Here is a 23,789-nt window from a genome sequence, read left to right on the forward strand (position 1 = left end):
ATCTAACTTCTTTGGGCTTACTGCTTATGAGGAAGCAGAGCTCCCTCCTCAAAATACACACAATAGTTCCAACTAAAAACATAATTCATTTCTGTCCGTAGGTCTTGTGCTTCTGTGGAATGGGTTAAGAATTAGGACACAGTGCTTCAGATGTATGGTCAGAGACTGTTGGCAAAATGGGATGTTTGCCCATGATATCCAAACAGTGTTAATTATTTTCCAGATCCACAGATAGGAAATGAATGCCACACAGCATGCAGAAATAAAAAAGCAAGGGTAACATATTCAGAGTAATGTTGGGCTTGAGTGCACCATCTCTTCCAAAAAAAGAAAGAAGGAATGAATATGTATCTTGGTTCTCCTTGCATACAAAGGAAAAGTTCACTCATTGCAACTAATCAGATGACACAATTCTGTAGTCTCAAAATGTAGTGCAAAATGACATCTACCCTTCCAACGTGGCACAAACACGTGTAGATAGTAGTCTGATACTCCAGTTACCATTACCTCTGTGGCAGAAAAGTAAAAAACAACACACATACAAAAACAACAACAAAAAACCCGCCCGCCAATCATGACTACTAACACTTTTAAGATTATATCATGGTTGCAAAGTTCTAAGCCTAGGAGTCCCTGGCTAATTTACTTTTAGTCAGACTTTGAACTTAAAACCTTTTGTTGCTGTTGCAAGCTTTCAACTGGTTGTTATTGCAATTGCTGATAGAGCTTCATAAAGGGACATTTCAACCCAAGTAATCTGAGTGAGGATGATAGCGAACGGAGAGAAAGAACCTTATTCCAGGCATTTTTGTTACTGGAGTCACCTCTGGACTAGGATTCCCTTTTATCTCCACTGACTTTGCCATAAGAACACTGGCCAATGCCAGGCAGGGACAAGGTTGTCAACCTTACTGGAATAAAAAAAACATGCTAGCGGGACTGGCACCTGCTTGCTCAGAGAAAACCAGGTCTTCATTTATAACAATGCCGTGAAGAGTAACAGGGCCCTGCAAAGCTCCCAGTGAAGAAGTCAAAAACTTTCAACTCCTTTTCTGTTACTACTAGTTTCAGCAGCAAACAATTTGAATCACACCCATTTTCCATGCAGAAGATGTAACAATGCTTCTTTGTGCCGCTGCTGCAATAGAATTTCCATCCTATGGAAAGGTGAGTGGCCTTGACCCGGTCACTCCTTGGCTGAAGAAGGCAGGGTCAGGAGCAGAGCTCAGCGTTCCTGCACAGGGTTTTTTATATAAAAAAATAGGAGGGGAAAATACATAGTGAGAAGATCCTCTGTAGCCAACTCAAGGAAGGCTCTTGAAATGCACCCCCTCAACCTTGAAGTATGATCAGAGTAAAGCCTGCTCCTGCAGAAGCCGCCCCAGCAACACTTAAGCAGTTTTCAGTTTCCGGTTGTCACACGTAAAACACAGCAACCCCATAACAAATGAAGTAAAACAAGGGTCATTTTGCATTTTCTTTTGGAATGACGAGGCGAGGCCATCCTAGACTTCCACAAATTGCAAAAAGCAGCCTGAGCGGTGGCTCATTTAAGAGCAGATGAGCCATCACAGGGAGAGCCAGCAGCTGGCTATCTCAGGTGGCCAACAGAGATCAAACTTATTCAGATGGAGAAGGTGCCTCACAATCTCCAAATGGAAAAGCTTCGTGGAGGTGTCTTGGGATGTGCGGACACAGCACCCCCCCCCCCAAAAAAAAACCACAACTGGATAAAATTGGCCAAGCAGAAATTCTGACACCGCAAACCATTAACCACATTATGTACATTCCTTTCACCTCAAAGGGAGGGAAAGCAACACACTCCCCAAAGGTAGGCGGGAGGTGTAAGAGATTTAATAAGCAGTGAAATGGAGGATAACGCTCACAAGGAAGCTGCAGCTGTACTGACCCTTTTTGCACACTGTAAATCACCCACAGCAGGGTGCAAAGGTTGGTGAACATACTTTGGCATGCCGTTCCCTGCTCATGCACAGAAAATCCATCTGTAACAAAACCTTTCCCAAAGAGTGACCCACCTCCTCTTTATTCACTCCTTTAACTTCCCCCCTCCCGGCTTGCCCAAGAGATTTGGGCAAACAAGCCACAGGGGCAGTTCAGGTCAGGAATGTTAATGCCCCCCCTCCGAGGGAGGCAGCATGCCATGGCTTGAGGGGGCCAGGCACGTTCAAAGCTGCCATCAAAAGAAGCCACTTTCTTGTGCTTTTAAACTTGCAAGGTTTGTCTTTATTTTGTTCTTTATATTTTGAAAGTGAAAAGAAATAGTATCGAGTCAATTTCTTTCTTTTTTCTTTTTAAATATTTGTTCTATGTATTTACAAGCCTTAAAGTTGCTCTAAAGGTTCTGAAAGTATCACTAGTACTTTTTGCTGCTTCTTTTTCTTCTTCCTCCAGGATAGCACTGTTTTGCTCTGAGCAAGTTATTTTTCCAAGCAGTCTGGTCCACAGCCGTTTTCTCAAACGCGGTTTTCCTTCAGCTCCAAGGTTATGCTTTGTTGCTTTTGATTTTTTTTAAATTGTGGAAGCAAGCTGAGAGGCAGGCGGAAAAAAACTGATGATTTTTTTTTCTTTTTTAAAAAAAGTTCATCTCCCTCATCCTAGTTCATTCCCAAACCCCTTTAGAATTTAATACACAGATACCGTGCTTTGAAACAAAACTGAGGTGGCTCTGAAAAGGGAGGGAAATTTATTTATCTGCTTTTTTTTGTCTATTATACAATTTGCTACAGAAACTGCAAATTTAAACATTACACTGACATTTGCAGTTCTTAAAATAATAAATTAAAGTTCTCACTTTTTGTCTAAAGAGATTTGTTTCTTTTTAAAGTTGGAGTCCTTGTTTAAAAAGGAAAAATAAAAGATTAAAACAGAAAATATTTTTCTATAAATAGATGTATTTTGGTTTAGTGCTCCTGCCCTCAGGTTTGAAGTGGACTTGAATTTTCAAGTACTTTTTGTCCTCCATGATCGCCTTTGCGTTTATATATATATTTTTGTCTCCTCTCCCACTCGTGCACATGTGGGGGAAGGGGGGGCTCTGCGCGAGAATTGGCCTTGCTGCACTGTGATTGGCGAAGACGTGAAACTTTTTTTAAAAAAATACTTAAATTGTTTTTTTATGTTTTTTTTTTGAGTTTTTTTTTTGTAATTCAGTTTCAATTATCCTCTGACTCCTCTTCGGCTTCTCGTAGCCACGTGAAGAATGCCGTGACCGATTTTAATGCTACGCCTTTCCCGTTCTGTTCCGCTGGGTCTTTGCTGCTTTCCCACTTGTAGAAGGCATCCTCTGATATCACCTCCTCATCATACAGGCAATCAAAAAACATCCGTAACAAATCTGCAGGGGAAGGAAAGGAAGAGGTGAACGCTCCCCCCTGGACAGCAGCCAAAGCAGAAAGGCAGGCACGGCTGGCTAGCAAGCTCAGTTCAAAATGTGAACTGCAGTGTGTTGAGCCTTTAACCCAACCCTCCACTTATATTTTATCTATTTACTCAGTCTGACCCCTTTTAGTCCTTCCTCAATCAGGGGAGTCAATGAAACACAAATATCATTGCTCTTCAGAGCTCAGAGGTCTCTCGGAAGCCTCTTCCAGGTGAGAGGCCTTTCTAGGGCTCCACAGTGGGTAGATTTTTGTTCAGATGGCAAGGCCTAACCTTAAGCAACATCCTGCATCATGGCAGGTTTAGAATCCAGGCTCTCAACACTGCAAAAAACTTTCAGACAGATAAATAATATGTGATATAAAAAAATAATATGATATAAAACTGAGAGGATATTGCTATATACTTGACATTTCCTCCATTTCTCTGGATGACAAGGGTAAGAGGACTTAAAGAGAAACTGGACACAGAGGGCTGCCTTTTTTGGTTGCTGACTGGGAGCCACATTCAAACTCAGGAGGATTTTCTGTGGCCCTTATTCATCATGAACAAAAGCAAAATGATGCACCCCAAGAAAATCTAGTATAAATTGGCTTTGGCGTACCAGCAAACGGTCCTACAGCCAGTGACAGCACATCATATTCTGTAATCTTTTAAAGGTAAAGGTAAAGGGACCCCTGACCGTTAGGTCCAGTCACAGATGACTCTGGGGTTGTGGCGCTCATCTCACTTTAGTGGCCGAGGGAGCTGGCGTACAGCTTCTGGGTCATGTGGCCAGCATGACTAAGCTGCTTCTGGCGAACCAGAGCAGCGCATGGAAACACTGTTAACCTTCTTGTGCTTTCGAACTGCTAGGTTGGCAGGAGCTGGGACTGAGCAATGGGAGTTCACCCCATCGCGGGGATTTGAACCGCCGACCTTCTGATTGGCAAGCCCTAGGCTCTGTGGTTTAGACCACAGCGCCACCCATGTCCCACCTGTCCTATTTTACACAAGCCCAATTCAAGGGAACCAAGGAACCAAGCCCCAAAGACCACCCTGACCCTGAGTACACTTACTCGGAGGTTGATCAAGTTTTACTATTGATGCTTGTAGTGCGTAAAGTGCTTGTAGTTCTTTCTCTGTGTCTGCGTCTAGGTACTTAAGTAGGATCGGCACTCTCTGTTTGATAACAGCAGTGTCCACTCGCAAGCTAGAACTGTCCACTAGAAAAGAGAAGAGATTCAATGTCAGCATTTGGTTAAAAGCTGGCCAGAAAGGAGGAAGGCAGGCAACTCTTATCTATCCTCTCAATTCAAGGAAAAGGGATAGCAGCAGCAGAAATTGAACATTCTTCAACATCTGGACTGCTTATGCAATTGGAAAGGTTTATTTCACCAGCTCATCTTCCAAAACTTAGAAGCTTTGAAAGGAAGAAGCTGTGTCACTTCATCCTACCTCCTGCAATTTTAGGTACAAAAATTATACAAGATGGAATACATCAACTACCTGTATCTGGGATCTAAAAATATTGAGGCTTGACTCTCACTGGGTGGTACCCCTTCACACTACAGGAGTGGGGTTCACATTGTGGAAAGCTCTTCCATATTTCCCCCCTATCACTGCACACAGAAAGCCAGCATGTCAGGAAGGATAGAAACCTGACATGCTTGTTCTCTATATGCAGGGACTCATTAGCTGGTGTGTTAATGTTCTCCTCTCCCTTCATAGCTTTACTGAACTTCTGAAGTGGCCACAACCATGGACGTTAGCCAACTAAATCCCCATTCAGCTACACTACAAAAGCACAAAAAGGTTTAATGCACAGAAATTGGAAGGCAAAAAAAGCAATACTCTCACTGCCACCCATGCCCCAAATCCATGGGGGTCACTGCTGGCTAGAATTCAAAGATCTCCTCACACACACCCTCAAAATGAAGAACTGCCATTGGAACAGTTATCACTTGATGTTTTCTAATGGAACAACTCAGGATATAAAACAACTGGTGGAAATGGTAATATGGTAGGTGATTTCTCTTCCTCCAACCATAGTATGCTTCCAAATGATATGGATTGGATCAACAGAGAAAAAGGATCTGGAGAATCCCAGAAATCCCCGGGATGAAAGACACATTAACATGACCTGTTCTGGTCGCTCATTATCTGTCTCATCAGTGGGACATTTCATGCAGAGCGCATGCTTTAAAAAGAGACTGTAGTAAAGAATTCAAATTCCATGCAAAGCAGAGGAAAGATATGGATGGCTTCATGTCTAAAACCTCTGATGAACATTACTCACCTATAATAGCGGCTTTACAAACTGCTGTCATTAAAGCTCTAAGGAATGTAGGTGAACTCATCTGGCTCTCATCTAGATTAGCCTGAAATCAAGAGCATTTGCAGAAGTCAAAAAAGCCCTGCATCACAGCACCTCTTCCGAAGAACTCGCTGACGAACGAATCTTATAAGCCAGGCACCCCCAAACTCAGCCCTCTGGATGTTTTGGGACTACAACTCCCATCATCCCTAGCTAACAGGACCAGTGGTCAGGGATGATGGGAGTTGTAGTCTCAAAACATCTGGAGGGCCGAGTTTCGGGGTGCCTGTTATAAACTCACTCATTAAACTGCTTCCTACCAGATCAGCTCTCCCCAAAGTGCTCCTGGGAGTAGGAGAATGGCTTATATTCTCTCCCCCACCTCTGCCTTCCACGATGTTATTTATTCAGCAGGAAAAACTGCTGCTGGAGAGTCACATAAAAAAGGCATTCTAGGATGGAACTCAGTGCTACAGATCAAAACCCTTTGGCATCTGTAAAAGCAACAATTTCTCTCTAGCCCTACAATGCAGCCCTCTAGGCCAGCAAAATTGTGTTCTGGTGACAAGAAGCAATCCCCAGGGGCGAAACCAGACTCTGCTGATAGTGAGGGTCAGGAAAGCAGTGTGGAAACAGGTGAGGGGTGTGGTGAAATGCTCCCAACACCGTGATTCTGTAAGAACCAAGAGCCCACTCCTGACAGCTGCTCTTTCCAAGAGCCCAGGCTGCAGGAACTGTAACAGACGGGTTTGAGATGGACATGGGCTTTGTACCTCTACCCAATCAAAGATCTGCTCGTCATTCGCCTTGTCCTCGATAATGAGTTTCTCCAGCTGTTTGTTCAACTCTTCAGCAGAGAGCTCCTTCTTTGAAAGTGCTTCTGAGGAACTGGAACTGTCAGTCTCTGTGAAGTCCAACTTCTGCAGTGTTACAAGAGAAGAGAGAATGGTTTTAGTTTGGTGTGACATGCAGGGTCCCCCGCCCACCCCATTGAACACCCTGAAGTGGAGTTTAACCATCTAGAAGGGTTAAAGACCTTTTGCAGTGGAGGCTGGTCCCACCTCAAGAGTCAGATGGGACAACATAGCATCTAGTCAAACCTCCTCCCCCTATCAGAAGTGAACAGAGTAACTAAAAGGTCAGAGTGACCCTGCTCTGGCTCCCAACTCACCTGCTCCATGAGAAAGGTGTGGACATCCTCCTCTTCAGGTAAGAAGTCTTTCCAACTGAGGCCAGCCTCCCTCCATAAGGCTGCCACTTTCTTATGGCTCTAGAACACAAAAGGAGTTTGAAAAATCAGAGAGAGAAGAGCAGGGAGACCCAAAACAGCCATGGTGTTCAAAGCAACCTCCAACCCCACCATGATAGTTATTTTTTAGGGGTGAGGGGGAACCTGGGTGAGTGCAAAGTATCACATTCAACATCCCAACTTTAGGATGTTCTTTTCCAACAGGAGGGTTCAATCCAATGCTGCTGTGGGGTCAACAGGATTCAGCAATCAGTGGGGCCAAGAAAGTGCCACCCTTTCTAGGGTAGGGGCCTGCTCAGGATGAGACAGCAACTGGGAACATCTCTGAATTTGAAGCATCTTCAGAATGAGGCTGTCCTTTGGGATTCCTGCTCCTGATCAACTAAAGGCAGCTTCAAAGCCTTTTCAGGCAAAATGTGAATGCAACTCACTGACTTAGGAGTCTTGGGCAGGCTTCTTGACATTTTTCATTACACTACGGATTCCCTTTGCACGCACACATTGAGATCTGCAAGTGGCCTGGAACACTTACCATTTGTTTGCATAGAAGGTGCAATATTTCGGAAAGCAAGATGCCGGCTCTCCCCACAGGGAGCAAGGGTTTGCTAAATTCTCTGCAATATGAGAGAGCAAGAGAGCAGTGTAAGCTTTGCCACCTGACAGGCAACTAGCACATGGTGAAAGGCCACCATGAAGGGGGATGAGGGCTCTGGCCTTCACTATGTTCTATTTGAATCTTCGACCACATAAGCAACTCTGTTCTGGAGCTGGAGGCACAGCAGACAAGGTTTGACAGGCAGGATATTTGGGGAGTTGCCACCCTCTACTGGTTCAGCCCTTAAGGCAGGGGTGGCAAGCCTCTGGGCCTGCTGGGAAACCCTATTTAGCCTGCCAGACTGTTTCTGGTAAACTGCACCCACCTGCCATCATATGAGACATCAGGTGTGGGACTAGGGCTAATGTGGCTTAAAATGAGCTCTTAAGCTTTGCTGGAGGTAAGGCATGTCCCCACTGTCCAACAGCTGAAGCACACCTTGCTCTAGACTCATGATGGGTTTACGTTTTAGCTGGGATCTCTGCAAATCCCTTCGTGATCTGAGTGTGCCTTCAAAAAGAACCACTGCCTGACATCATTTAACTGGTGGGCCCTGTACATGTGTCAAATTAGGCCCATGAGGGGTCCGGCAAATTTAAATCTGGCTTAACCGGGATGTGGAAATTCACTGCTCCAAGGCAATAACAATACAGTTTGTAGCAAGCAACAGGTCAAGCATAAGTCACTGTGGCTCGCTTGACCTTATCTATGCAAGGAGTTCCAAGGGCAGCCGGTGCAAGCATCACCCCACGGCCATCGGAGAAAGAGTGCAGCTTACGTCAGAAGTTCTCTCATAGAGATTCCTCCTTCTTTCAACATAGGTGTCACCAACTCAGCCAGGTATAACCATATGTGGGGTATATCGATGGCCATGTCGTCTGCCGTCTCCAAGGTGTCCGCAAACCTAAGGAGGGAAGCAGAATTGCTCAAGGCACATTCCATCTGGGAGGCAGCTGGTCACTCTCTGCATCCAGCCCAAATGTAACTGTTTGTAGTGAGCACCCATGAAAGAAAGAAAAAATACCCAGAGATCTTGCTTCCTTCCCTGGCAGACTACCAACCCCTTGAAAAAGTCCTGCTTGCTGAGCTTCTCCGACTGCACCAGCTGATACAGCAACTGGCCCATGTGGTCTCTGGTGATCTGACTCCGCTCCAGGGTTGACTCCACGCCCACCTGCACAAACACAGGCAGCACTCCCGGTATGCTCAGCTCCTCCACGCACTGCATCGCTTCCTGTCCAGACAATACAAAGGGAGGTTTCTCTGTAGTCCATGGGCTAAGAGACTTTCCTTGTGCAAAAGCTCCTCGGCGGACCTTAGGAGAGGTCCTTCTTGCTCTCTGCACTGATACTGTAAGATCAGTGGCCACGAAGCCAGACCTCGGAAAGGGTGGCTTTTAAACGCTTAAGCCCTCCACCCCAAGAGAAAACTCCAATGCACGTCACGATGGGACACAGCTCTCCTTACCTTATAATCGTTTATGTGCAAGAACTCGTCAATGATCGATTTGCACTTTCTCTCTATTTCCTCTTCTGACAATGCAGGTTTTTCTTGGGCTGGGGATGTGGAAATTTCAGGCTTGGCTGTTAAGACAGTTGAATGGGTAAGGGGAGAGGGAGAGAAAGAGGCAGGAAATGTAGAAGGATTACTTCATTGCAATGGAGTATATATCATCACCTTAGCCAGAGAGGCATTTTTCCCATGCACAATGCCATTGTCATTACAGACAAGTCCTTGGGCTGTGCCCTGCCATTCTTCATAAGTCCTACACGCAGCTACACACTCTAGGATTTGTGGGGTAATTCATCCCAGAGAGAGATCTGCACAGAATACCTCGCTTTAGATCACCATCATTTTGACCCAGAAGGGGAAACAAATGAACGTGGATGAAATGATGCTATGAGCTCAAGAAGGAATGGACATAAATTAGCACCGACCGAATCAGTCACAAAATTCTGCTCATCCAGCAGGAAGGACAGCCCAGAGTTCAGAAGCCCCAACTTGAAGGAGGAAGAGGAGGAAAAGCTCACCTGTTTCCTTGGCCTTGCTCCTCTCTGCCTCTGTGCTGTTCCAGTCACTCTCCAGCCCCCCCGTCAGCTGCTTCACAGTCTCCAGCATCTCCCTCCGCTGTTCTTCCTGAGCCTGGTTGTCCAAGAGCTGCTCCTTGCTGCTGCTGACCCGCAAGAAGGTGTTGGGGCGTGAGGCTGGAGAGGGGAGCAGCTTGTCATTCTTCTCCCTGCCTGTGCTCCCCCGACTGTGGGAACAGAGACATTTCTCAGGAAAATTCCTTATTCATAGCTTGAAAAAAAAATAACCCCCCAACTCGGCCATGTGCCAATTAGCTCTCAAGTGGCTTTCAAGTGATAAGTAAACACAGACATCAAGCAGAAGAGTTTTATTGGAGAGGCAATTAAATCTCTGCTTTTTTCACACATTTCATTACACGGACAGCCCCCAAGAGCATGAGCTGCCGAGTACATACACACACATATTGAGGGTTTGTAAAGTCAGTTTAATCACATAGAACACCTCATTCAAGGCAATTAATAATAATAATAATAATAATAATAATAATAATAATAATAATAATAATAATAAATGTAATGGAAGAGAAGCAGCTATGCGTGACCCGAGACCTACCTAGTTAAGGCCCTGCGAGAGTCCAACTCTGCGGATGTGGCTGAGGCAGACACAGATGATGCGGGAGGCTGCAGTGCAGAGAATCGGTTCAAACTAGTGGCACTTGGTCGTAAGGAATCTGCAAGAGGATGTTGGGGAGAGTAACAGCTGCCTCAGGGGCTCCAGGAAACCCATCAGCCAGAGGCCCAGAAGCTCTTACGCCTAGCACAAGTTTAACTGTGTCAAGTGGATGCCTTGATCTCTCTCAACCTTCAGGACAGAGGGTTTTTGCACTGAGGGAGAGATGGGTAACCTACAGATACAATAAACCCTTTAAAACCTTAACTGGCTTGGGTGTCTCCTAAGGACCAAATCCTTCCCTAGAAACCAAGCTTTATGAGGAACAGTTGAGGAAGTTGGGTATGTTTAGCCTGGAAGAGACTGAGAGGAGATAGCCACCTTTAAATATCTGAAGGGCAGTCAAATGGAAGTTGGATTCAGCTTGTTTTCTGCTGGATCCGAAGGACAGGACCCAAACCAATGGATTCCAAATGACAAGAAAGAAGATTCTGACTAAACACCAGGAAAAACCTTTGACAGAGCTGTTCGACAGTGGAACAGACTCCCTTGGGCGGTTCTGGACTCTCCTTCATTGGAGGTTTTTAAACAGAGGTTGGATGGTCATCTGTCATGGATGCTCATTTCTTGTTCCAGGCATTGATACTGAGTGAAACTCAGCAATCATCCAATCAGGGCAGTCTCTTTGTAGTAGAGGTGTCAGCACTGTGGTGTGGACTCCCCAAAGATATTTGCCAAGCTCCCACACTGAGCTCTTTCCGGAGCCAATCAAAAACCGGCTCTTTCAGGAGACTCTCTAGCTAACTTAATCATGCTATTCTTAGCTCTTTATCAGTTTCCGACTGTAGTGCTACAGTGTATTGTCTATAGACTGCTGCAGCACTACAGTCGGAAATGGATAAAGAGCTTGTTTGATCCACCAATTAAGTTACTTTGGTGAAATATTTGAATGTTTAAGAAAAAGAAGAAGTAGAACATGAGAGTTATATCAGGCTAAGTCCCCCCCAAAGTAAATCCACTGAATTTAATTAACCTAAGAGTTGTAACCATTTAATTTTAGTGGGTGTACCAAGAGGAGGGCTAGCACTGAATATGGAGTTTGCACGGCCCATTCATAATAGGAAGTAAGCCAAGACTGGAAATTCCATAAAAGGAGAAATGACAAGGAGATGTCTTTGACGAGGAACAGCAACAGCCAGCACTTTTTAGGGTGCACAGAGCAAAATGAAGGGGGGGCACACTCACCAATCTCACTGGCCTTGGCTCCCCCACTGCTGCCCTTCCCCCAGCTGCCCAACTGGGCTTTAGGCACAAGCTGGATCTTCTCATCTATTGTGGGCTGAAAGACACACACATAGGAGCACAAATCAGGGAGAGCCTGCTGGGGATTGGAACCGCCTCACCCAATCCTGTTTCACAGACGGAAACAAATCCTCCCACTCTCCGGCTCACTGCCACCCTCTCTCCCACTTCCCAGTTCAAAATGCCTAGATGCACAGATGGACAAACAGCTTCCTTGGAGGGCAGGGCAGCAAGAAAAACCAAGAATCCCCAACCAGGCACACTCCAGGCATTCTGAACTACAGTTCCCACTGGCACCAGCTACTGTAGGTGCGTGAAGCTGGAGCCTGTGGGAGCTGCAGTCCAAAACGTCTGGGAGAGCACCACTTTCAGGAAGGGTGATGTTGAGGATTGGGAATGTGGAAGATGACCAACCAAAGGAGAGTTGGTCTCTCAGGATTCCTCTCAGAAAGAGATTCTTCCTCCATACAAACCTTGGTGATTTTAAGGAACTTGGTGGGGTCCAGCACACGGGTATTTTTCGCCCCCTGCACCGTGTTCCAGCCACCCTCCTCTACCCTCTGAACACCTGCAAACAAAACAAACAAACAAGTTACTTTTTATAATCCCTGATATGGTAGCTAAAGTGGTCTGGGATGAGTTGTATGTGTAAAGTGAAGCTTGAGAGCCTATAGGAATAAGACTGCTATGTTTCCTCTGTCACATCTAGTTGAAGAGTGCATTTCAATTTGAATTTCTGCCTAAGCAACTGTGTGGCAGGTTTTAAAAAAATTATTTGTGCAGTTTCACCATTTGCCTATTCTGTGCAATGGTCCATGCACACACTAGTAGAACAAATGGCTGGAGGTTGCTTCCCACTGGAGTTGGTGGTGCTTAACAATATATATTGGGGCATATAGGCAGAAAGAGATATTCAACCTGGACAGGGCACTCTATAATCTAGACACCAGAGGCAATTCTCACGACATGGACCCTTGTTCCTCTCTCCTCCTGGTCAAGCATCACATGGGAACTCTGGGAACTTACCAGGCCTCCTCTTCTCTTTGGTCATTAGTTGCTGGACTTTCCGCTGCTCCTCCTGTTCTTCAATTTTTGCTTCTTTATGGATCTGCTCTATCGTCTTGGGACCTTGGTCTGCCCTCCGTGAGACCCAGTTACACTGTGGAAGACAGGAAAGCAAAGGTGGATGAGGCCTCCTTTCTCCCCTGCACACTGTGGGGTAGTTGTGGTTGATGCAGACAGAGGAAGCGGGATATTCTACTGAGGGGAAAACTACTCGCAAGCTCCTTCCACAAGCGTGACACAAGTCGACTGTAAAACCACAGCTACCACATGACAGCAGCCCATGATGCAGGGGACAGCAGCTCCTCTGGCAGCCCTTTCAAAAACCAAGAACTATCCTCTCAAGGTAAGACTAAGAGCCAGGTGAGGGCAGTACCCCTTTTCTCTTGTGGACAATTACTCATCTGCTTCCCTTCACGTACCTGCCTGAGGTCTATGACATCTTGAAGCATGAATCGTATTCTGGAAGAGGTTTTCCTTTCTTTGACTATCTTCTCCATTTGATTGAAATACTGGTCCATTCGAGGCTAGAGGAAACACAGATGCTCTCACCACATTTCATAGGAACATGAAAAACTGCCTTACAGTGGGGGATGGGGAAGGGGATCCTTTCCAGCCTCTCCTGGGAAACCTTTCTGGGGCTGAAGCAAGGAGGGTGAATCTTACCTTTGGACAGGGGCTAATCCCAGCCAGGCAAAAGCAAAGATGTTTCTACATAGAAATACATAGAAGTCACCCACCCGCCTCTGCACTTTCCAAGTGGCCTCACATTCCATCCACTCCAGGCGGGTATGAAGCAGGGCCAATAAGGGGTATGGATCTAGCTTTTCTGAACACTAAGTTCTTTTCAGAACTGAAGAAGATGGCTTTGGGTGTTCACTCTTCCCTGATGGCACAAGGGGCAAAGCAACCCCACTGCCCCAACTTCTAGGGGAAAGCACGAGCGCCACAGAAAAGGCTACAGCCACCAAGGGTCTCAGTGTGGGTGCCAGGTTCTTCTAACCTTGGCTTTCTCAAAGTCCAAGTCTTTGCCAATGGTAGTCAAGAGGCGGCAGAGGCACTCAAGGGACTCCTCGTCGTGGTTCTTCAGCAGCTTCACCACACAGTCATGCATGATGGCCTCTGTCAGCATCTTCAGCTTGAAGAGCTCCCCAATGAACTTTATGTTGCCAATGGAGCGCCGCCGGGCCTTGTCCTTGGCTTCTTCCAGTTCGTCGTGGAGCCGCGTCCTCTCCTCTGGCTGAGGGGCAGAGAAGGAAGGGGTGGTGAGAAAGGGCTGCCTGCCACACCACAAGCCCATGGCCTCACTTCCCAGGCCAGCAACACCACAGGACTCCCATGTCTTGGGCTCCCTGCTCCTGGGAGCGCAGAGAGGGTGCTCCGCAGAGACTCACCGTTGTGGCAGCTTCCAGCTCCTTCTGCTTCTTCTCAAAGACATCGTCATCAGCTTTGTCCTTTTCAAATTCCTTCTGGCAACGATTCAGGAGTAGCTTCCGGAAGTTGACAAAGCTCCCGGGCTTATCCGCCATGGGCACCTTCAGCTGTGTGCAGCACGTGTCGAAAGGGCCAAGGAGGAGGAAGGTGAGCACAACACAGGCAAAACAGGGCACTCTCATCACTTGCTGCATGCCTAATCAGCATTTTATCATTCTATTTATAAAAATATTTACGGGCCATTATTCATAAAAACAACTTAGAGCAAAGAGGCTGGCTCACTGCACTCATATTGAAAACAACACAGCAATACACACACACACACACACACACACACACTGGTACCACCAGTTACGAACGTAATTCGTTCCAGAGGTCTATTCTTAACCTGAAACTGTTCTTAACTAGAGGTGTGCTTTCGCTAATGGGGCCTCTTGCTGCCATTGTGCCGCCGGCACACGATTTCCGTTCTCATCCTGGGGCAAAGTTCTCAACTCGAGGTAACTCTTCCAGGTTAGTGGAGTTTGTAACCTGAAGCATTTGTAACCTGAGGTGTTTGTAACTCGAGGTACCACTGTATAAACTTTTAATATCAAAGGTGAACTATTATGGAAAGATGCTATTATTAACTGCCTGCATAAGCCTGGTTCAGATAAGCATCTTCAGGACAACCTCCCCATAAAACCCCTTTTCATTCTGGTGTAAAAAAGGCAGCAGATGATAGACCAGTGCAAACACTTTGTCAATTCAGCCCAGTATTGTCTACCCTGAATGGCAGAGTATCTCCTGAGACTCAGGCCAATCAGGTCCTTTTCAAATCATCCTTTTAACAGCAGATGGCAGGGATGAAATCTGGGATATCCTGCATGTTAAGCAGGAGCTCTGCCATGCCCCCGCTCCCACTGGGTATTTACCTCTTCCAACTTTCCACACCACACTTACCGTGACGAGACACCTGCACATGTTTGCATAGGCCACAGAGAAGCTGGGTTCATCAATGGCTTTCTCGAACACAAGGTCAATGACGCCTTTCAACCTCTCTTCCGTGTCCACAGTTAGATCAGTCACTTGCTTCATCAGTTGATTGAACATTTGCGGTGTCAACTTATTCAAGATGCTTCGGACCTTGCGGAATAGCTCCTGAAGGGAAAACGCAGGTGTTGAGGTGCAAAACTCAAATGAGGCAAAAGGCCTAGGAGAGCAACAGCCCAAGACAGCTGCTTTCAGTATCCAGGTATGGATGCTTTATTGCGTTGTATGTCCAAACCATCGCAGGTCAGCTTGAACAGCTCCACCCATGTTCATAGCAATTCCAGGAGGAAAGGGGAGGACAGGCAGACAGGGAAGTTCAGACACAGCCAGGTTGAAACAAACAGACTCCAGAGCAGCAAAAGCTTTGTACAGTGGCAGCTCAGAACGCAAAGATATTCTACACAGGAAGTCTGTCCTCTGTGGGATCCCGCTTCTTTCCCCTCCCAAGGAAAGGCAGAAGCAGTCAAGTAGGTAACATAGAGAAAATACACCTGCTAGAGAGGTAGTAGGTTGTCTGGTATCCTCACTTGTCCTAACCCAGGGAGGTCCAACTTTTCATATCAAGTGGGCCGCAATTGTACTTAAACAAGGAACCCGCGTGTTGTGGGGAGGGGAGGAGCGATGCCAAAATTGGTGCTGCCTTCCCATAGCTGGGTAAGTGAGTCCCTCCCACCCCCTTCCAAAGCAGAAAAGCACTAACTAGGCTTTGGGAAGAAGGTGGCAGAACTCTAGGACCCTGTCAGAGCTCCCCCCGCAAAGCCCAGCACATCACTTACTCAGCTTGGGAAGGCAGCACAAGGGCTGGGGAGGTGGGGGTGTCAAATGTTGCCATATGCGGCCTTTGGGCTGCATGTTGGACCACCCTGTTCTTAGCCATGCAAATCACGCTACAGCTATGGGTGGGTGTTAAAGTGAAGGGCCAGCCCAGCCAGGAGGCTCATGTTCTTGCCGCACCTGGGTTTTGATGCTCTCAGAGTCTTCCGCTTGCGTCTCACGCTTCAGGCTCGGCTTCCAGGCATTCTCAGCTTTCTTCAGGTGTACATCCTCTTTGACACAAACCGTGATGATCTTCCTGGGCTCCCGTCTCTGGCCTGGCTGAGATCTCCGCTGTCCAACGTTTAACAGCTAAGGGAAAAACCAGTTCCTTGAATGCTAAGTCCCTTTTAACACAAAGAGGCTCAAACAACACATACGTCCAGCATCAAAGCAACCCTGAACCAAGGCGGAATGCTGCCGGCAAGCAGTCCCTGCCACACAAAAAGCAGCCCCTCCTTTGCTACCTGAGCCTGAGCCTTCCTGACCATGTTTCACTGTGGCTGTGATAAACCCAAAGTTTTCAGGATACTGCACCTTCTGAGGTACAAGAGAACCAAACGTTTAAGAAGGGCAAGGTAGGAGGAGGAAGAAAGAGAAAGAGTGGGGGTTGTGTGTGTGTGTGTGTGTGTGTGTGTGTGTGTTTTTAAACAAACTTGCTGTCTGGCAAGTGAGCACAACAGCCCCAATCCTGCAACATGAGGTCTATATCCAAGCAAATCATCAGGACTTTGCCTGAGGGGCCCACCAGAGTACACAGGCCAGCGCGATCCAGACGCAGCTCCAACCAGCTCACGGTGCTGCTGAGGAGACAGTGCCAACAACAACCCTGACTGGTGGGACAGAGCAGCAAACCACCAGCTCACTCTTCCTGAGGTTTCACCATTCACACGTGTTCTGCACCAATTAAGGCTTGAACGCAGGCACCAGCACCACATCAACTCCTTCGAGAATCCAGCCCTTGACTTCCAAAATGCAGCAAGGAAATTCTCTATGTGCTTAAATTCTACACCAGCAGCTTGAGCTGTAGCACCTGCTACTGTAGGTCCCTTTCTACAAACCTTGGGGGAAGCAGTGATCATTATGGGATACCCTAACAGGCAGCAGGAGTCTCTGCTCAACATAGAGCAGAGCAAAATCATTTCCCAGTCTGGGCAGGAACAAGCTGCAAAGAAGCTGTACTAAGATCACAAACTTGTGAAGTTCACAATGCCGGCCACATCAGGTCTGATGCAGACACAAGATCTTCGCTTCTGTCCCCCTGCCCCCAACATACCTCTCACTCCCAAACACCACCCAAGAATATTCAATATTTTGCAGTTTTGCAGTCAGACATAAGGACTGCCATTTCATGGCAGCCCTTAGCCAGCATTCACCTACCAGCACCACAATCAACAACAATTCAATTCTCTATCTCCGGCACCTTCTGTAACATAATGTCCCTTGCATTCTTTTCTAGTGTTAGAAAACTGAGCCACTGAGTTAGATTAAGGCATCTGGGGTGGCTTTTACAGCACAGCAGCTGGCTATTTTTCTTAAGCTATTTGTACCTATTTCTACTTCACCTCACCCAAGTCCTTTTTGAAAATAAGAAGATGCATTTTTAAAATTAACTGTGCCACCAGGTACCAAAGTTAGTGAAAAGCTGTTACGTTCCAAAATGCAGAAGGGGGGGAAAGCTGCCATTCAGCATGGCTGAGACGGAGCATCCATGAGCTGCTAAATTCTCCAAGCCAAAATAAAAACGAAGACAGGCCAAGCAGGACTTACCTGGTCTCCCCCTCTACACAGGACTGCGAAGAGCAGCCCTAGGGCAGATCCAGCTCAGGCCAAAGTCCCAGTATGCCCTCTGCTGGTGCTGTCCCACCCACCACTGAAGAGACGGCAGCCTAGAGAAGAGTACAAGGCAAGGCTGGTGCCATTTCCATTACAGGCTTGTGCTCTGTGGGGTTGTTTGCTAGCTCCTCTGAAGACAGGAGGGCAGAGGAGAAGGCTTTGCAAAAAGACGCTCACAGTGAGGGAGGAAACTGGGGGTGGGGGCAGGATGGCTTACCCCTATGGTCAGGTTCCTCAGCTGTGGGTGAGATGAGACCAACAAAGGGCATGCTGGGGGCCCACACCGAGCAAGGGGCTGGAGTCCAGGTGGGGGCTGCACTTTGCAGGCCTGTAAAAAGAAAGAAAGGAGCGGGGAAAGAGGAAGGTATTATCCACAGGCTTACACAGAAAGACCTAACATGCCCAAGTAGGCGTCTGTTACAGCAGATGGGCATCACAACTTCAGAAGGTAGGTCTTTAACTTAAATTTAAGCCCCCCCCCCCGCCTTTTTGTGATTTCCCATTAAAAAATCATTAGCTGGATGGCTACTCCGCAAGCCAAGAAGCAGATGCCACTTGCAAAGAACTTCTTTCACCTGACTCCCCATGATTATTTTAAGAAGATTTCTCCTCTTCTTTTTCTCCCCTCCCCCTCCAGCCCCATATAGTCCCTGCTTGGCCTTCCCCTCCCCATATCCAGGCCCCCGCTATCCAGAAACCAAAGGAGCTCAAGAAGCAGAACCTCAGCAGAATACTAAGCTGGTGGCCATGTTCCTGCCCACCTGTGTCAACAGAACCAATTGACTCCTTCAGATGGGAAAACACTATTTTCCAGTCAACTAGAGTCAAGGAAGCACAGGAGGAGCCTTACAGGTGATAGAAACATGCGAGAACCAAGTAAGGGATGGGAAGGAAGACAGAATGAGGAAAGGCACAGACCAGCAGAGAGAGGAGGAAAAGGGAAGAGGAGGAAGGAAGGAAGGAAGGAAGGAAGGAAGGAAGGAAGGAAAGAAAGAAAGAAAGAAAGAAAGAAAGAAAGAAAGAAAGAAAGAAAATGGCAGACTGAGAAAACGTGACTGCAAAAGAGCCCCCAAACTGGGAGCTGCTCCAGATTCTGGAGGGAAAAGGCAAAATGTCATTTCTAACTCTGGATGTAACTCTGACACTTACAGGTGTGGCCCGCCCTCCAGGGATTTGTCTTCCGAAATCAGCAAATGCTGGTGTGAAATCTGGACCCCGTGCCAATATCCGAGGATCCAAAGTTCGAAGAGGCAGTTTTGGCTGATTGATCTGTATTGGTAGAAAAATGTAAAGTTACGGGTAGCCATGCAGCAACCATCTGCACAGACAGCAGCATTTGGCTGATACTCCCAAGTAGCCTCAAGCGCTACAGTTGAAAACAAAACGCACAGCCAATGACTCATCCTGCCCATCAAGATCCATTCCCCTTCTAACTTGACCTTTGAGGGGGATGCCTGCTAAAGCTGAGCGAACTGAGGCATGGCAGTTCAAGGCCATCTAACTACCTCACCACCAGAAACCAAAGCTGCTTCATGTCTGTTGACAGCGAGGCAGTTCAGGGGAAGGGAATTGGGGGTTTTCTGCTTCCTGAGGCTAGAAGTATGTTTTGGGGAAGCTGCATACATATCATCAAGTTTTAAACCCAGTCCAGTCTCCTCTTGTGCCTTATTAAATTGGAACAGGTCTTCAAAATGTTGCAAAATCCAAGTTCTCAGTTTAAAACACTAGGCATGCCTTTCTCTCGACCTTCAGCCGCCACCACAAACTCACTTCCTCTGCCTACACACTAGCCCCATACCTTGTCGAGGACCACATCGCTGATGGGCGGCAGCCCCTCCGGCTTCTGGATGCAGGCAGGCATGAACTGGAAGTCTAAGAGGAACTCCCGGTCGTACTGCTTCTTCCCTTCGGAGTCCAGAGGCTTCCACTGCTCTGTAATGACACCACCTGCCTCAGGATGGGGCAATTCATTGTGCCATGTTTTCCCACCAAGGCCTCCTTGTTCCAATCTGAATTGTGGCCATGGGGGTCTTTCTCCTTTGCCTCACCCTGTCCCCATTTTGTGGGGAAGTCACGAAATGGTCAAGGGAATGAGTGCGTGGCTCCGTGAAAAAAGAACGTTGCACTCTGATTAGGGAGGTTTGGCTTTGCATCCATCTGGTCACAGGGAGCCTTGCTCGAGCCCTTTCTTGACTGAGGGACAACCCCCCCCCCAACATCTCTTTGCATAGAAGGAAAAAAAGAAGGGTTTGATGCTGAAGGGGAAGAACAGGACAGGACAGCACCAGGAAATCCGTCCACAGGTTTTGTAGCTTTGTTCTAAAGAACCCTTGGGAAGCACGGTACAAGCAGTGGCAGTGCATGCAGCAGAGAGACGGCTGTGCACTCTGCTCTGTGCAGATGCACCTGGAGGCTCAGGGAGCACAGGTTGCCCCAAGAGCTACAGGTGGTCACAGAGGGGCAATGCAGCAGAGATTTGTGGAGGACGGTAGTCTAGGTCCAGCAGATATTCTATAAAGAATTTATACACTTCAGTCTTTCAAAGGGTCATTACCACCAATGAAGTGCTCTTTAAAGGGAGGCAAACATCTGGAGCCACAAGTTCGACATCCTGGAAATGAGAGCTCTGGCACCACATGAAAAATTAAAAGGCCTGGAAGGGAGTTGGGAGGCGTAAGTGCAGTGACGGCTGCCAGCCAGGGCCCTGGAGGTGCCAGCGTGGGCTCTACCACGCGCCCTGCTGAATCCACATGGATTCAGTCAGAATCTCAGGGAACCAAGCAGCAAAGGCAGGTTTCCAGGCAGGAAAAGCATTGACATGGAGTGATGCCCTCCTCTCCAGAAGTCTACTTCTGGAGAGGCCACCTCACACGGGGCTCACTCCACCTGCAGCTATCTACTTCTCTCAAAACACTGGCAAGTCATAACCAACTGTCCATTTACAGCTCCTGTGTACAAGAAATAAGGCATGCCTGCAAACTGCATGAAGCAGCCCTTAAACTCCAGGGGTGGCCTGGAGATTTGACTCAAAGAATCACCCTCTGAGAGCAGAAGCTGCATCTTACACACCAAGCCCTCTACTAGGAAGGCGCTCTCCCTCTCTCTCTCTCTGAGTCAGCTTGCTCAACATTTTCCTAGTTACATAGGAACATAGGAAGCTGCCTTACTCTGTTGATCTAGCTCAGTATCATCTACACTGACTGGCAGTAGTTCTCATTGCTCTAGAGTTGCTGCCAAGGGCTGAAGCTGGGGCCTTCTGCATGCAAAGCAGGTAACTCTGCCACTGAGCTAGGGCCCCTTTCCCATTGCTTTCTCTCACCCCTTTGCTAGGAGAAATGCTGTTTCCCCCAAAGAGGCAGAGGAGTAACAGCCCATGCCATGGAAAGGCAACACTGCTGAGGATGCCCCAACTTCTGGGGTAAGACGAGCAGAGGGTGACTGGGACTTACCTGGCTTATACTGGCAGGCGGGGGTTTCACTGGGACTCTCTGTGCAGCCTGAATTCCCCTCACCTCCTTCCCCCTCGGAGACGCTGTCAGCACCGTTGCGAATGGGCTCCCCTTCCTGCTCACCATTCTCTTCCGCAGCTTTTGCTACCTTAAGGTCAGAGTGGGAGTCCCTCCTAGGGCAAGTCTTCTGGCTCACTGCCTCTTGTTCAGATTCAAGTATCCTGTCACCTCCAGGTTCCACTTCTGCTTTAGGCTGAAACAGCAAGCAAGCCCCAAATCAGTGCCCTACTCTCTGCCAAGCACTCAATACACAAAGCTCCGCTGCCTCTAATCTAAGGACTGGAAGTCACATGTGGCCCTCCAGACTCCTCTCACTGGTCCTTGGGACTTTTCCAAGGACATGCCCCTTTCCTTAGCTCTGCTGCTGCACACCTCGTTGGAGCCGTGATAATACTTCTCACTTGCCTAGATAGAGCAGTGTGTAGAATCCTGCATGACTGTACAAAGGATGGGAGTTGCATCTACTGCCCTGCCTACTTTTTTATGCCCCTGCCCCTGCCCTCAAATGGCCCCTGGAAGGTTGCCCATGAGGGAGAAAGGCTCTCAGTCTGAAAAAGGGCAACAGTGGCCAAATAGAGATAGTGGATTTAAAAAAACAACCAGGCATTCTCCAGTTTCTATCATTTTGGAATAGTTTCCAAAGTACTGACACTGCTCTGTTGCTGTAAAGCGTCCAGAATGGCCCAAATGATTTTTTAAAAAGGATTTTGTTTTTCAATTGACACCCCCCCCCCAAATCAACACTTCCCCATAAGAACCAATTAAAAGCTCTGCTAGTAAACAATACTGCAGCCTCTGCCAACCTGGTGCCCTCTGGATTTCCTGGACTGCCAGTCCCAGCTGGCTGATGGGAGTCTGGAGAGGAGGTTGGTGAAGGCTGTAGCATTCTTAACATTTTCCTCAACTTATCCCTCCCCACAAGGGCAGTCACTAGGCAAACTTCTGGGGCTCCCTGGCTCAGTAGGTTCACCTCTAGGGCCAGAGAATCCCTTGAAACATGGCAGCACGATGGCTCCTGAGCACCCCACCTCTCTGCCCTCCTGCCCCGCTTACCTCGGGTTCGGCCTCCACCCCCTCCTCGGCGGCCTGGCTCCGCTCTTTTGGTTTGTTCCACATCTTTGGTGCAGTTGCAGCTGTTTGGGCTACAGGATAAAGTTGGACAGGTTATTTGCCAAATCTGGAGCCTGCTTGGAACAGAACAGCCTTGAGCACGGGCTCCCCTTTTCAAGTAAGCTTAAAACTATGGGGAGGAGAGCAACTTGCCTCAGCCTCACAGAAATGACCTGAAGACAAGGGGAAAGGGGTCACGTTGACAGCTGCCATTAGGAAAACAATTCAAGAGATTTAGAGCTGCAAATGAACCAAGAGGTGACATTTCTGCCCGTCTGACTTCCTGACAATTTATGGAAGCGTGGGCCTGGCCCTGTTGCCTCTTCCTTGGTCCAAGGCAAGACACAGCAATAGACAGCTGTGGAGTGCAGTGGGGACACAAAGCTGCCTATGTAAGTCCTCTTGTGTGACTCTGTACTAGGGGCTGAGACTTTGTAAATGAAACACTGAGAGCAACAGATTTTTGCAGTGTAATTTTAAATGCCCCTTGAAAAGATGATTCAATGTGCTTCCAACCTGGAAGAGCAGATTCCCCCATCCCAATTATTTCTTTCTCTCATGCACACCCACACTAAGTCAAAACACAGCCACAGTGCAGTTCTACACTTCCAACACCAGAGGGCAAACACTAACAGGGCCTATATAGAGAGGCGGCTTTGGAGAACCACGAGTGCAGATTCTTCTTTGCTTAATATTGTTTCTGTTGGCAACAAGAGCAGAAATAGGCCTGAGCACCTTAAAATGTGCCAAAGGGTTAGCTGCTTGTTAACAGCATCAGCTTGGAAGTGATGGTGGACCCAGAGAGCTGTGACAAAGCCCAAGGGGACAAAGAGCCTGGCCAGCTTTGACCCAAGGAAAAGAACTTAACCCTCAGGCCTGTTGTTCTTCCCCAGCGATTGCTATTTAGTGAGGATGGGGATTCTCAGAAGCCAGGTCTACCAACTGAAATGCATGGGGGTTCCTGGTCTACTCGCAGGAAACCACAGAGATTTTCAGTGGCCTGTTCTACCCACTGGTATTCAGAAGCAACCAGCCTCTGAGCTGCAAGGAAGCACATAGCCACTGTGTCCTATTGGTGGCCTTACCCTTCCAGGAATGAAAAAATACTATCTACAAAGAGCTCACCACCTACTACCTCTGGAGGTTGGTGCAAATTGTGTTCCCCGCACCTTGCCCTGCTGCAGCCACAATGGGCTCAAACTCACTTTCCCCAGTTCGGAAAATGATCAGGACTTTCTACAGAAACTAGTTACTGGTGCACACACAAATGACCTGAATAACTGTGCAACAGGCAACTTTTCACCTACTCCTCAAAACAAGTCACAAAGCAAGAGTTACCCCCCCAACTGTGCATTAAATTATAATAGGCTTAATTACCCTAAACCTCCTTCCTTCCTTCTAATTGCAATATTTAAGCTTGACAGAAACAAAGGATAGCGGAGAGGAGCCTCCTTG

At 47.6% G+C, this 23,789-nt stretch overlaps 1 protein-coding gene across 23 annotated transcripts in view; it reads right to left on the minus strand.

Annotated features, from left to right (window-relative positions):
* Nucleotides 1-3,008: 3,008 nt before the first annotated feature.
* Nucleotides 3,009-23,789, minus strand: part of EIF4G3 (eukaryotic translation initiation factor 4 gamma 3) — a 77,098-nt gene continuing 56,317 nt past the window's right edge. For 17 of the 23 annotated variants that reach the window (XM_033159362.1, XM_033159374.1, XM_033159369.1 and 14 more), the window contains 24 exons: nt 22,278-22,366; nt 21,165-21,417; nt 19,514-19,647; nt 18,865-18,984; nt 17,933-18,043; nt 16,021-16,191; nt 14,977-15,174; nt 13,995-14,141; nt 13,604-13,840; nt 13,023-13,127; nt 12,565-12,697; nt 12,012-12,106; nt 11,482-11,575; nt 10,180-10,297; nt 9,570-9,793; nt 9,007-9,122; nt 8,601-8,773; nt 8,318-8,443; nt 7,477-7,558; nt 6,867-6,965; nt 6,469-6,615; nt 5,678-5,759; nt 4,458-4,604; nt 3,009-3,355 (listed from right to left, as the gene is read on the minus strand). In XM_033159362.1, the coding sequence (XP_033015253.1) occupies nt 3,174-3,355; nt 4,458-4,604; nt 5,678-5,759; nt 6,469-6,615; nt 6,867-6,965; nt 7,477-7,558; nt 8,318-8,443; nt 8,601-8,773; nt 9,007-9,122; nt 9,570-9,793; nt 10,180-10,297; nt 11,482-11,575; nt 12,012-12,106; nt 12,565-12,697; nt 13,023-13,127; nt 13,604-13,840; nt 13,995-14,141; nt 14,977-15,174; nt 16,021-16,191; nt 17,933-18,043; nt 18,865-18,984; nt 19,514-19,647; nt 21,165-21,417; nt 22,278-22,366 (3,383 nt within the window). In that variant the 3' untranslated portion in view covers nt 3,009-3,173. Of the gene's footprint in view, nt 3,356-4,457; nt 4,605-5,677; nt 5,760-6,468; nt 6,616-6,866; nt 6,966-7,470; nt 7,559-8,317; nt 8,444-8,563; nt 8,774-9,006; nt 9,123-9,569; nt 9,794-10,179; nt 10,298-11,481; nt 11,576-12,011; nt 12,107-12,564; nt 12,698-13,022; nt 13,128-13,603; nt 13,841-13,994; nt 14,142-14,976; nt 15,175-16,020; nt 16,192-17,932; nt 18,044-18,864; nt 18,985-19,513; nt 19,648-21,164; nt 21,418-22,277; nt 22,367-23,789 lie in introns of those variants that run through there. The other 6 variants (XM_033159380.1, XM_033159368.1, XM_033159366.1 and 3 more) reach the window with 2 other exon arrangements.

The sequence above is a fragment of the Lacerta agilis genome, chromosome 8 (assembly GCF_009819535.1).
Source record: "Lacerta agilis isolate rLacAgi1 chromosome 8, rLacAgi1.pri, whole genome shotgun sequence".
In the NCBI taxonomy this organism is placed as follows: Eukaryota; Metazoa; Chordata; class Lepidosauria; order Squamata; family Lacertidae; genus Lacerta; species Lacerta agilis.